Here is a 14604-nt window from a genome sequence, read left to right as displayed (position 1 = left end):
AATGATTCTATGATTCTATGATAAGTGCTATTACCTGGGGAAAGCATTTGAAAAAAATGGTTACATGGGGAATAGGGCTAAATTGATAATCCCAGCATGCAAGGTCTGTTGATAATTTTCCAGCGTTTCTTGAGTGTAAAATTTACTGAAATTGCACGTGGCAGAATTTATTTTATTACGGAAATGTTTATTTCTTATCAACAACTTAGGGAGGGAAAGCAAACAGTTGGGGCCAGTTCTGATATGTGTTCTGAACTGCTGAATTCTACAGGGCTGCTCACAGAAACTGTAACTAGCAGGCCTCATTCTCTGCTCATGAAGATAGAGGGTTTATCCTTGCCTTCATTGCCTGTGGTGCTTCTTTGTTTTCCTTCCATTTGAACTGATGGTGCATCATTGAAAATGTGGTCTCTCCAGTCTAGCCTGTAAAGTGGAATAGGGACTGAGCTATAGTAGTCCCAATGAAATAGCTGTAGTCCCCAAGACAAATGATGTTGAAATGAAATATTTCTGAACCTGAATCTTCAAGAACTTTCTTTTCCATGCAGATAATTGATTTTTTTTTTTTTTTTTTTTCTCCCAGCTTTTCATCCTTGTTCAGCTCGGAAGAAGTTCCAAGTTTTTACTACCTTTGGTTTTTTGATTGTCTTAAGTGTCCTTATCTATAACTATTCTGCTATAACAGTACTGAGCTGCCAAGAGACACTGAGCTTAGCAGCTTTCAAGGTATACCCCGGGTGGGGGGGGTGTTGCATTCTCCGAATGCAATGCTGTCGGGGCAGAAAAAGAATTGTGTTTGATACCAATTTAGACAAACTATGCTTAAATGATACTCATGCTTGGTCAGGATACAATGACAAGGGCCAGAATAAGTGAAAAACCCGAGTTGCCAAAATCTGTTCCCAGGCCTGTTGAACTTCAAGTTATAGGAAATACCAGTCTTAAGTACTTTCACAAGTATGTAAATATGCAGGTAAAAAATCAGGAAGTTTAGTTTCTATCTCTGCACAACAGTCCTTCCTTTTGAAAATCCCCTGGGCAGAGGCAGCAAGACTGCAGCAGCCTGTAGGGACACCTGAACTTGGACCTGGGGTAGCTTAGCTAAAATGGCAAAAATACATTCTACAAAACCAGAGTGTAAAATCCACACATAGGGTCTAGTCACAATGTACTGTGGAAAGCTATGGAGCACGAGTCATTCCCCATCCTCTCACCCCTGCATTTCTGCCCTCTTCTCCCTGCTCACATACCTGCCCTGTGTGTGCATGGACATACTCGCTTTGCACAGCTGGTACAAAGTTCAGAGTAAGTTCATTCCAATTGTGCAGATCTCTCCTTTTTATAATACTCTCTGATTGTTTGGAAACCAGGAAGCTATGGTATCACGTGCAGGTAGCACAGCAATAAACATGTTCTCATCACAATTTACACATAAAGCGTGAGTCCCTGGAGGTAACTCATCCCCCTCTTGATAGCTTTAATAAAGGATGATGGATTGTTTCTAAATGACAGTTTAGGAAGATCAAAAATTCCCCCCTGTATTGTTTTGAGCTTTGGTGTACAAGAGCTGTTTTGTGTTCTGTGAAAGTTGTTTTTGCCTGTAAGCACTGGAGCTCTATTACTCCCCTTCACAGTGGTGAGAAATGCTTAGTTACCACAGGAATATATTCATCCTGCTGCATAGTCGTCACTTTTTGAAAAACTCTGCAGAAAAGCAAAGCTTAGTGTGGGTGGGAGGTGGGGAAATGCCAATAGCTGAATGTATTGCCATCTTCGGGATGCTGCTCTGGGCAGTCTCCCCATATGGGTTGTGGGGAGGCGGACAGATTGGATACTGATCCACCCAGAGTTGCCTCTGAGGGGTGAATGCCAGGAGGAGGCATCACCTGAACCCAGCTGTGCTGGCTCAGCTCCCCAGCCAGCATATGCAGGGGATTTGGGGAGACCCAGGCCTCCAGGTACTTGGCAATCACCTGCACCCCCCTCTCTGCCTTTTTCGTTTTAAAGACTACATGTGGCAGCAAATTAGTTCGGGAGGGCAGAGTCCTCCCTCTTGTTTCTCTTTGGCTTGAGATTTATTTCTCAGTGCATGTGCTTTGTATCTGCACTTGGCAGAGTGGAGTTTGTTCAGCTGTCCATTCCCTAGCTAATCTGGCGTCTTAAAATAAAAACAAGCAAGTGGATCTTTGGAGAAGGGTTGCCACATGAAGACATGCAGAGAGTCATACGGTGAAAACAGCACTGTTCAAAGTCACTCACGTGGTAAGAAACCAGATAAGAAAAAAGAGCTGAGTGCCTGATGAGGGGTTGGTCCGATGGTACATTGAGGTGACAATATGAAGCCCAGACAAGAGCCTACTGTGGCCACGCAGCACTAAAATCATACCTCTTTCACGGTGAAAGTAGTGGGTCCAAGTGCTCTTTGGAGCCTGTTGCCTTCCATTAGGATGGAATATGGCATAGTCCAGCTTTTGCCTCTTGTACATGAACGGCCAGCCCTTGGAGCAAGCGCTGTTGCAAAACACTGGAAGAAGACGTTTGATACAGATTCTCATCAAACCGCACAAACTCAAGAGGAAGTTCTCCACCCCTATGAAATGGAAAATTTTGAAATAGAAAACAGCATAGACTGGAGTTAAATCAGGGCTAGAACTTGCCAGGGGTGCAGGATCCAGGGGGTGGGAAGCTTGCAGCTCTCCTACCACTTCCCTGTTGGCAGGCAAAGGAGAACTGTCCCTGTAGATCTTTTCTGAACCTTTACTTCTCCACCCATAAAATTTTTGTGGTAGTGCTTTCTCCATCTAACGAGGCCTGGCTGGACATAAGCTGCTTCATTTGGGACAGAACCATGTAAACTCACCTGTCCATCCTTTCTCTTCCTAATATCCCTGGATGAAGCAATGTTTTTGTTCCCTGCTGTTCCAGAAATCTGAGCAATATTGTTTTTATGTTTGGGATATCAACACCAGGGAACAAATTTTCAAAGTCTTCTAAAAATTCCCAGGTACCTGGTCCATACTGACAGATTCCAGGACATACCTGTGCATGAAAGAGGGTGTCTATGGTTGTAATCTGAGGAGTTTTCCTACAGGAGGAGATGGTAAAAACTACTCTTCCGTTATTTATTGGAAAAAGAAGTAACTGAATTTTAAAACTGAATTTTGGGTTGAATCCTTGTTTTCCAGTTTTGTTTACCAGCTCTATAAGTGTTTGTTTTAGTGTATGTAATGGTTGTCTTTGAATGCCTTTCAGTAATGAGACCTCAGTAATAGTCCTAAATCTTTACAGCCTATATTTGTCAAGATTTGTGATACACTTTTTTTTGTAGTGAGCAAGTACATTACTTCCTGTTGGAAATTATTTATATTAATATATCCTGTTACTTTGATTGCTGATGTGTTTTATGACTGTGATATTGTTTCCCTTAGGCACAACAGGGATTTACCAGGGAGCCAATGGCCTGACAAATACTGCAGGATTCAGTGCTGTGCATCAGGTGTGGTTCAGCATTTATGATTGGCAACTTTGTCACTTACTTTAAACACTTGGAAGATTGGTAGATCAGAGGGATTATTCTGGTGTTTACATATATTTAAGGAAGGTACTGCCATGTGTTTTGCTGAACACCATTTTGCACTATTCCTGCGGCCTGTCCATTTGCTGGACTTCTAGGTATCTTGATTAATTTTAAGATGTGTGTATCGATACACGGACTTGCACAGAGTGCGGTCCTTGCAGGAGGAGGATGTCCTGGCAGTCTCTGCCATGCTGCTGTAGCAGTGCCAAGAGTTTCATCATTCCTCTGCCATCTTACAACTTTCAGATATGTTTTCCATCCTCTACAGAGAGCTCCACTTCTAGGATCCTGTTGTCTGCTGTCTTGGCACTGTGTAATAAATGTGAACAATTTGAAAGAGGCGTTGGCAGGCCCTGATGAATATTGAGCCATCTGAGCTGTCTGTGCGCTTCCTTCTTTGAGAATACACCTGTCTGTGGGCTTCATGCTTCAGATACCTTGATAAATGTGTGTGTATAAATAAACAGCATGCATATATACACAAGACAGATGTTTTTCAGTAGCAAATGGCTCTTCTTGATTGGACCAAACAAATGAGTACACCGTCCCAGAAAATGTGTTTTGGTTGGCCAATAATTTCAATTCCTTGTTTGTAAGGTGATTGTTGACTTGCATTTTTAATGACCACAGTGGAAAATTTCTTTATTACTTCAGTTTTGGCTAAAAACATGGTCAGTAAATGCTGGTAGAAATGCATTTGATTAAAGTGTGAAGGTTACCTAAAAAAGGGAAAAATAATTGGGCTGTTTTCATTATTTTGTGATATTTTTCAAGAGAAAACAATGAAATTCTCTCATTTCTTTTTCAGTTTAATTCTTATTATGACAACTTGAGTCTTTGTTCTTGAGAGCTCCCTGGTGACTGAAAGTTAATGAAATAGCTGTGTCACAGACAAAGATGTCAAGGAGGAAAGTGCTTTTAGTATTTCTAAAGACTATTTATTATTTAATTTTATTTAATACCAGAGACTAATTAGTATTTCTGAGGAAATAAAAACCTTTTGCTGAAAGGCAATCCCCAGAGCATGAACACAGTTCTTTATCTGAAAAAGCAAATAGGTAGACAAGAGCAGGAGTTGCAATTAAAACAAAAAGAAACAAATTAAACCTTTTATGTTTTAATTGTCCAGAGAGAAGTTTTCTAATCCATTCCAGTGTCCTGCTTCTCACAAAAAAAAGAACGTGGGGATAATAGTATGAAGTTTGTTTAGGAGCCTTAAAATCAAGACAAAGGGTTTCATGATACCTCAGCTCCGCAAGGTATCTTGCACCTTGTATTTTTAATTCATTTTTCTGTAGGTAGGGAAGATCACTCAGGCATTTAATTCTTGCTGAGACAGTTGGACAATCTCAACTGTGAACATTTCTGCAAAACAATTGTTACTTTTTCTTTTTTCCTTCATTTTTGCAACGTATTCTAACAGCTAATCAGAAAATGTTGCTGGTCATTGGAAAATGCACCCTGTTTTGCTCCTTCCCTCACCCAATTATTCATTCTGTTCTAATTTCTCAGGTATTTCGTTGTTTACAGAGACTATGTGTTCCATCATGGCCCTTTTCAAAAAGCCACCCTACTTCACTCCTATGTAAAATTGTTGAACCCTGTAATACAAAATGTGTCAGCACTGATAACTAAAATCCTATAGAAAAAGCAGAATTCATGTGATTTCTGACCTCTTGTTGATTAGTTGACCCTAATAAAATAGGAGTATGTTTGGGAGAAGCAAAAAATGTAATTTCAAAGTGAATGAAACATGGTTCTTTAGTGAAATTCTTGAGTCATGACTTGCTGCATGTATACATAACACTGCCTTTGTGGGGCCTTACTCATTTATAAGATAAAACCAGATACATAGAAGTTAGATGTTTCTTTTTTCCTCCAAGGAATATTCATCGTATCCAAGCTTTCCTCAAAGCCAGTACTCACAGTATTACAGCTCCTCCTACAACTCTCCATACGTGTCTGCAAACAGCATCAGCCCCTCAGCCATTCCAACCTCCACTTACTCTCTGCAGGAGTCTTCTCAGAATATCACCAGTCAGAGCACAGAATCGCTGTCTGGTAGGTGCATCTCTTCGGTTGTCAGTTTGGCAGTCTCAGCCACCTGTAGACATAAACACTATAACCTTATTGTTGGAATTTTTTAAAATACATATCTTTACATGGATAAATCAGATTTCCTAGCACTTAACAGTTCTGCTTACACGGTGCAACACAGTTCTTTTGGGAAGAGATTAGAACATCCAAGCTCTCTAAAACCATCCTGTGTCGTTTTCATGAGTATGCAAGGTTTGATCTCCTCTAAAAGTACTACAGAAAGATAAAACAATTACATACAAACCCCAGATCAGTACTGAGGCCTAATGTGGGTAGCAATGAGTTCAAAACAAACAGCCATGCTCTGAAAACGCCCCAGAGTTTCCTGATTGTCTAATGACTTTTTAGCCCATGTCTCTGTCAAGGTTTATATTCACCTCTTACTACAACATGTAATATATGCATTCATAAATAAGTACATGAAGAGAAAGTCCCTCTTTAAAAAATCAGCACAAACTGTTTTTCTAAGTTGAAAGTTCAAGATGAATTCCATGCAAAAAGGCTTCAAAATTGGTGGCCTCTCTTTGAGTGCTTAATTTTTAAAGTCTCAAAGCTTAAATGGTTTATGGAATTACTGATGGATTATGATCCTCTAATGTACTGTTCAAGTACAATCTTCAGATATCACTTCCCTACTAATGTTTTCATTGGCATGCAATAACATTTATATAAAACGCCACATAATATGCGGATGATCACAGCATATGCCCATTGTAGGTCTGCTGATTTATGAAACAAATCTGAACATCTGTGGTTGCTCTAGAAGAAAAATAAACTAATATTGTTTTTAAAAAGAAGTGGTCACAGATTGCTCTAAAAGCAGTTGGAGGATTTTCTGTTCCTTAGATCTTATCTCAGCCTTTCTGAGAAAGGGTGATTTCAAAAAGGCTTGTTAGGCACAATCCAAGCTTCTCTGAAGAAGAATATGGTTATTCTAGGAAGCTGGAGAGGCCACAACTTAGCAAGGTGAAAAGAAAAATATGTTTGAAAAGGATTTGTAGTGTAAGGTAAGTGAAATCCAGACAGCTTTATGAAACTCAAGCTAATCAAAACAGATACTTTACACAAGGGAAGTTCACCTTTGACTGTCTCTTCTCAGTTATTTCTAAAATGCTATCCTCTGTGAGTCGGAATATGGCTAAACAGGCTAGTTCTTTATTTTTAAATAAAAGTTGATGTTGAAAGTATATTTTTAATCATGACCATTCATCAAATTTAAAAAAAAAAAAAAGAAAAAAAATTTTTTCAGAAGTTGAATTGGTCTTGGTTTCCTTTTCCATTGCCTTTCTAATTTCTCTTTTGAAAAGCAGGAGGGGAATAAAATTCAAAAAGCTGGGTTTTTTTCAATGAAAAATGTGATAAGGTTTTTGAAGTGACATGTCCATTTTAAATTGTTATATATGCAGTCTTGGTGATTCTTGAAATTTTTTTAACAAATCTTAGGGGTTAAAAGTTATTTCTCTAACAACGTCAGCTATTGACATGAAAAGAGTAAGATTTTCTGATGGTGTTTTCACAGTGTTTCTGGTGCTCTCCATTAAAAGGTTTCATGCTTTAATTACAGTGCTACAGTGCAAAATTTAAGTTTACAATGGAATTTCTTTTTTCATAATAGGGGAATATTCAACAACACCAGCAAAAGATATAGAAACAGACAGACATCACAGAGGGTCAGATGGCAAGGTACGAGCCCGGTCAAAAAGAAGCAACGATCCTTCCCCTACTGCTGACAGTGAGATTGAGGTAATAACTTTAATTTGTATTCCCTTAGTAAATCCAGCAAAGATAAATGGTTGCATCTATTAGCAAATCCCACCATCAGACTAGTGGGTTGTAAGAGCCAGAATAAAATCAGTAATATAACTGGAGCCTACAGACATAGGTGGTCAAAATAATTGCTCAATTTCTGTATTATCAGCATCTCAAACTATTCTTTGTATGTACATTTTTTTTCCTTTGGGGTTTTTAGAAGTCTGCTGTTTTGTTCCCCTGACTTGACATGCAACAGGGGATTTCTGTGGTTGTTAGGAGAGCAGACTCTCAGGATGACCAGCACACACGTACTTCCAAAATTCCTGATGTTTCGTTTTGCCTGCTTTCACAAAGCATCTACAGTCAGTGCTCCAAATGGGTTTGAGATCTTAAAAAGCTCTAGTCCAACAGGACATATTTCCTGACTGAATGAATTCTTGCAATTGCTTAATATGTAACTGTATTTCTCCTTTCCACCCCGTCTGTCATCACAGCGTGTGTTTGTGTGGGATTTGGATGAGACGATAATTATTTTTCACTCCTTACTCACGGGAACCTTTGCATCCAGATATGGGAAGGTAAAATTTAATTTTTTTAGCATTACTGCTTGTCTAGCCAAATTGCATCGGGAACTGTGGGGGCAGCTAATGAGACAGCTTTTCAAACAGATGCTGCCGATTTTATTCAGACACATTTGTATAAATATGTCCTGTGGTATTTCCTTCTAACATGTGAAAATTTAATTTACCTCCCTTTCATGTTGCAAGTAGCCCCTTGTTTTTCAAAAGCTTGTATTGTTCAGATAGGACATTAGGATGTCTGTCTTCTGCGAGAAAGAACCTATCAAGCAGCCAGACAGCATTAACTCTAGCCTGAATGAGGTAACACATTTTTTTGTTAGACCAGTGTTTTCTTATGAATCTCAGACAACTTTTAAAGAGAGATTTTGTGTTGGTCAGTCTAGGTTGCCGTGAAGAATACTGGCTGTGCTTCCCACATGGCTGCTGAAGCTCACATTTTTAAGGGGTTTTAGGACTATACCTTTAGCTATGCATACTTTAGATATCCCCTTTGAAATGCAGGCAATTCCATTTTTTTAGGTAACTCTCTCTGTGGCTCAATAGACTGAACTTGGCTGCCAAGGAGAAAACACTGGCTCTTGGATTTAGTACCATGTGCTTCAATTTCTTCCTAAGGCAGCTTTTCATGATAAACACTTAAGTCACTTTGAATTACAGAATGTCGAACACTTTTAAATGGGTAGGAAAAAAGACAATATCATTACCTAATTAAAGGTGGATGACCTAGTTGGCAGCTGTTTCCACACATGGCTTTGAACAGTAAGCTTCATCAGGAGACTGGAAAATAACCCTGCTTCTCTCTAGAAAGCAGAAATATGATTTGACATCATTTCATGGCTTTACCAGCTGTACTCGTTTTACGATGGTTATAACAAGCTGAATGTGTAATTAGTAAGATAGATTTATTGTTTGCTGTTAGATGTGCACAGTTGTAAAGGATATAAAATGGTGTTTGTGGTGTGGAAGTCTACTGCACCACTTGGAATGCTGCTAGCACTTCTAACAGCACCCTCTGAAAACCAAGCACGTGTTTCCAAGCAGGGATTTATTCAGACCCATGTTGTACAAGGTAATTGAAGCAGTTACTTTTCCCAGGGAATGTAATGAGTGAGGCAGTCTGAGGTATACATGTGTAAGCTCAAACCTACTGCCTACAAAAAATAGAAAGAATTAGGCAGGATCAGGAAACATAAACTTACGCTGCGTAGATCTGCTATGTGGTCATGCTTAGCATTGGGTAGGGGCTGCAGTATGCATATGGAGAATTCCCTTAATGGGCTTTGTCCTAGCATAAAATCTCTGAAGCAGATGCCTTCATCTGCTGCCTCCTGCACAAGTTTAAAGGGTGTGGGGTTGGGATCTGCTGCATGGGGGCAGATGGTGATGGACCAAGGCGTGTGATGGCTTCGTGGAGGTGAGAAGTCCTGCCACCGCACTACCTGTGAGCTCTTGCTGATGGACTGCCACAAAGGCGGAAGCTGCCATCTCTAGAGCAGCTGGTGTGGGGATGAAGTGGGGTCAGGGAGTGGAGCCAGAAAGGGTTTATCAAAAGCACTCACCAGTGGCTGAGCTGTTCCCGTTGGCCGTGAGAGCAGAGTTAGCCTGCAAAAGAGACTAGGGAGAGAGGAAAACAACATGGAAAGTTGGGGGGTTGTCTGCTTTGGAAGGCCTTTAAAGGTACAAAATTACAAACTTCTGTTGGCTGTTTCCTTTATACAAGTGTAAAGAATGATACAAACAGGAATATTTTTTTTGAATGAATGAATCATCTTTTCTATTAAATTACAACAGACTCTTTGAGAAGCCTCTAGAAGGATTTTTTTCGTAGTTCTTCATTTGTTTCATCAGTATCAAATTCCTCAGGGCTTTCCTATAAGGGAAATGGTTGTGTTTAAAAGTGTTATAGGCTAACGGCTTGATCCAAAGACAACCAGAGGCTTTGGTGGGCTTTGGAACAGACCTTAAACCAAGAGGGAAATACAGCACACTCAGACAGGCTGTCCTGGGAACCGTTAAATAGTTACACAATTCAAAAATGTTTAAGTGAGCTGAACTATCAAGTGCAAGTGAAGCAGTGAGCCAGAGGTTAATAGAGTTTCAGAATCTCTTACTTGAATAATGTAGGAAGTGTTAATCTCAAAGTAAATTAAATATCAAGGCCTAAAATTCTTATTTTTGTCCATAATTGATCATAAAAGATTCATGTGCCTGTAATTAGACATGCACATGCTTTGAATTGAATCTTACACATGGAGGTCTTGGTTCTGTAGGTCTTCTTCCAGAAAAAGTGTCAGTTTATATGATCTTCACCATTCCCCTGACCAACATTAAGCTCCCAGTATCATCCTGTCTGTTGCACTGGTAGAGCTGCTGTGCAGCCACTCAAAGAATTAGTCTATAAAGTTGATAAAGGTGAAGAATAACACCTCTTTCTGGGGTGATTTTTCTGGGAAGAAGGGAGGAGGAACATCAACCATAGTTTCCAAGATTTGGGTCAAAACTCCTGTGTTACTTAGCTACAAAATCTCAAATGGTTCTGCATGTTGCCCCTTCCTTGGTGACGGCAGCAATAGGGAGCTGTCCAAAAAAAATCTTGATTTTGGGGAAAAAAAAAAAAGGGGGGGGAAGAATTCACAAAAAGGATTATCAAGTGTAGTCATATTATTAATGATTAAATGTTTCGATGTGTGTTTTCTGACCTGATTTCACATGAAAATCCTCTTTATTTGGTTTCTGAGGGAAATCTCTACAGTCCTTGCCACAGATGTGGGCTCCTCAGAACATGGACAGTTCATCTCAGGTGTTTAGAAAATAATTTGCTCACAGCATTAATAGAAGTTAAAACACAAAATTTACTCAAGCATGAATGAATAGCCCAGCCTAAGTTGCTCCTTTTTTGTCCCTTCTACCCAAACTCTGTGCTCTATCCCATGGATTACACAGTCATCAGACATTTGGTCTTAATGTCTTTCCCATACGGTCACTGCAGTATAACCTTTGTAGTGGCAGTTAGTGGCCTGCAAATTCACATCTCCTTTTGCTTTCTTGCCCACGGTTGAATGGATGCATACCTGCACAAACATACAGAGTCACGGTCTAAGTGATCGGGGCAGCAAAGCTGTCAAACCCGAGGAAATCTCTCCGCCCTTTGGTTTCTCAGCAGGAGGCCCTCTGACAAGAAAAGGCAAAAAAAAAAAAGTTCCATAGGCAGTTAACCCTGGATATTTCAGGAAGGTTTAGAAACCTGTTCTGCAGGCTTCTGATCACTGTATGGGTGCAGAATATTTACCATGTGCCTAGAGACCACAACAGATGTAGACCATCATTATAGCTTAATGTACTGTCCACCCAGCCCTTTTAATCCCTTCAGGCATATATAATAGAGCTCTGATTCAACAGAAGATGGCTGCAGTCTTTAATATGTCTGCAAAGATCTGCCCGCCAAATCACTGACTAAACATAATGGGAAAAACGGGTCAAAATCCGTAACAGTGCTGCTGGGGTTTCACATGAGTTGGGTAAAAGTCAATGGGCTTTTGACTCTTCTGGCGGTATTAATTCAGACACAATAAAAAGAGATTGCATGCATTCCTGTGCCAAAAAAACTCATGAGTCTATTCCCCTTTCCCTGACTGATATATTTGCAAGCTTGTTCCATAATCTGTGTTGTCAAAGCATTAAAAAAAAATTTCTACGTCTCTTTCAGTCCAATAAATTTTAAGTATTATATTGCAGATTCATTCTCATGCTTTTCGAAGGACTAGTATAAAGAAAAAAGGGGGCACTGGATGCATTGTTTTCCCTAGCTGAGGGGTATGTGTGAAGCTAATACCTTTTCTCAGTATTTTGTATTGTTCCCAGAATGTGTGTTCTTGTTCTGTGTTGGTACACTCCTTGGGATTTTAGGAATTGTGAGTAAAGTAAAATCTGGAGTTAAAATTCATCTTCACATGCAAGTTACTCTGAAATCCTGGAACCAAATGGAAGGATTTTATTTTAGCACTGACTTAAAGAACTGAATACATAGGACAGTCTAAATTCTTGAATTGTGTTGGATCTTTATCAGTACTTTGACAATGTCTGCTGATACCTGTAAGATGCATAGCAGTTTCTGAGATTGTTCAGCATCTTGAATTGGCTTGAATTAAGAAAAACATACTGGAAAAAATAATAAAGCACATTATGTCCCAGTTTTAAATCAGAGTCATGCAAAGTCATGTTCTAGATTTTAGTTAACCTTAACTGAAAGGTGTTTAGATTGCCTGTATTACACTGTGTCCCTGTGAGCCCGGACTATGTGGTCGCTTTGTCTGGAGTGGCCACTCTGGCTGCTTTCAGTAGGGACTTGCAGTTTGCCTCGTAGTTGCTTGATTGATGTAGAGGCTGGTTTTCTATGATAGCCTTTTTTTTTTTTTTTTTTTTTTACTGCTTTTGCATTTCAGAAGTGGCAACATGAGATTTACCCAAGTTGTAAACAGATAAGTGTCAGTGAGGTAGAGGCAAGGCATGCAGTCAAGTTTCCAGCCTGTGCAAACATGGGCTCTGCCTCTCTGATGAGGGACTTGCAGTGGCACAGGTATGTGAAGAACTAGGAGAGGGTCCTCCAACAATAGCAGGGCCTCAAGACCTTTTGGACAGAGCAACTAAAGTTGCTGCTTGGTCCAGTTGAGGACAGGACATAAACATGATTTTCTAGCATTTCAAGGAAATGTGATAGCTGCTGTATGTTGGCTGTCTGTGAACTGGACTGTCTTGTTCTCACCAGAAATGATGTTGTGGATCTAAGAAACCTTATTCCTCAGAAGTTTCACTGGCAGTTATAAGTTCTTACAAAAAGTTTTCCTTTAAGTGAATTATAATTTCCAATTAAAAAAAAAGTCATTGAAAAGTTCCTGCTTGGCTCTACCTGAGATCCTTGTAAAACCCTCGGGTTGATTTTTTTTTTTCTTTTTTTTTTCCTGCTTTCATTGAGTGCTTCAAGTAGCTTTGCTTTTCCCTGCTTTGTTCTCTCACAGGACCCTAAAGCCAGGACCTGATTGAAACACCATAGGGATTTAATCAAATCTGATGGTGATTCATGCTTCTAATGGCCGAATCTGTCCTTTACTACTTTACAAACTGAGAAGGAATAAAACCCCATTTTATTGCTTGGCTGTTAAAAACTATTTGTAGAAGTTGCTAAGGTTCAAATCAAAAGCGCCCTCCCTTGAGAACTATTAGTTAATTCTAAGTGCCATGGCGTAGCTTTTTTTCTTCTTCTCTCGCTTGAGATGTGGCCTTATATCACTACTGCTGTTCAAACATCTGAGAGTTTTCCATTCCTTTGACAAACATGAGCCAAAGTGCTTAAGGACATCTGTTTATTTTATTTCTTTAATGAGAAAACCTTCCAATTTCTTACTGGCTCAGCTGTGTTTATTTACATTTTGTTAGTCATATGTGTGGGGCACCTTGGGACGTTAAAAACCTGCAGAGGCCTATGCTGAGGGCTGCTAGCAGGCATCCTGGTCAGAAAGGCAGAATAAGCCCTTCCTAAGGAAAACACAGTCCTTGGAACTCCATAAAATAGATTTTCAAAACAAATAGAGCCTAATTCACTCAGTAGATCATGGATTAAGTCAAGATGAATACAATTTGGAAAGGATTTTCTGAGGAAGTTGGAGGTTTTTTTACCCACTGGAGGCTAAACCTTGTATTTAATGCCTTTTTAAGTTAAATTAAAAAAGCATTCAATCACTGCAGGTAATAAAAAAGTCTGTTACTTTAGACATGCTGCTATATCAATTATTAGTTCATTATTGGAGAGAAGGGAGTAAATAATTCTAGCCATTTGATTATTTCAAATGTGTATTTCGGGAGCAAACATCTGTGTTTATCATCTGTACTGGTTGATGAGAAGCAGCAGCAGAAACAGCAAAACCAGATCCACAACAGCTTAGATAGTGGGCATGGGAGATGCTCTGAGCTCATGTAGATGTAACCTCTTGTACTAGAGCTTAGGTGAGCAGAGGGTTTTCTAAGCAAAGTGCACGTGTGACATTTGGAAGTATTAAAGGATTATTTTTGACATAAAATAGATATCAGAAACAATGCTGAATTGTCAAACAAGCATGAGTAAAGGGAACCTGCTTTCCAGTATCACTGAATTGTGACTTGATTTTAAGGGAAAAATAGTTTAAAAAAACCAAAGGGACATAACTTGTGTTAGGAAGTTGCATGTGCAGAATATACAGTTGTGCTGAGGATTACACACCATGATGTGTTTCCACCAAACTTTCCAGGAGTTTTGTATTTTTCACAGAGCTATCAAGGGCTTACATATAGAAATACAGTGATTTTCCTGTGTTGAAAGGGGAAGGGAATGAAGATGTATTTGGTTTAAATTCCACTCCCTTTTTTGACGCTTATGCCCTGTATAATAAAAAGAAATTATTTGTAGATTTTTGGTCATGAACGTTTTGTATTACTAAATAAAAGTAATTTCCATTTGTTCTCAAGCATCATGGCCCAGCTTTTAACTGTATTTAAGTACAGTATTCCCACAGGACTGGAATCCATTTCAGAACTCAGGGGTTCAGACACTGGATAAATTAGTGT

At 39.4% G+C, this 14604-nt stretch overlaps 1 protein-coding gene across 1 annotated transcript in view; it reads left to right on the top strand.

Annotated features, from left to right (window-relative positions):
• Positions 1-2934: 2934 nt before the first annotated feature.
• Positions 2935-14604, top strand: part of EYA2 (EYA transcriptional coactivator and phosphatase 2) — a gene marked incomplete at its 5' end in the record, with an annotated part of 36130 nt that continues 24460 nt past the window's right edge. Inside the window, 5 exons of the mRNA XM_009572426.1 lie at positions 2935-2985; positions 3429-3496; positions 5461-5638; positions 7290-7417; positions 7921-8004. Of these exons, the coding sequence (XP_009570721.1) occupies positions 2935-2985; positions 3429-3496; positions 5461-5638; positions 7290-7417; positions 7921-8004 (509 nt within the window). The remainder of the gene's footprint in view (positions 2986-3428; positions 3497-5460; positions 5639-7289; positions 7418-7920; positions 8005-14604) is intronic.

Source organism: Fulmarus glacialis, unplaced genomic scaffold (genome assembly GCF_000690835.1).
Source record: "Fulmarus glacialis isolate BGI_N327 unplaced genomic scaffold, ASM69083v1 scaffold9472, whole genome shotgun sequence".
Taxonomy (NCBI): Eukaryota; Metazoa; Chordata; class Aves; order Procellariiformes; family Procellariidae; genus Fulmarus; species Fulmarus glacialis.
This window is presented reverse-complemented; position numbering and strand designations above follow the sequence as displayed.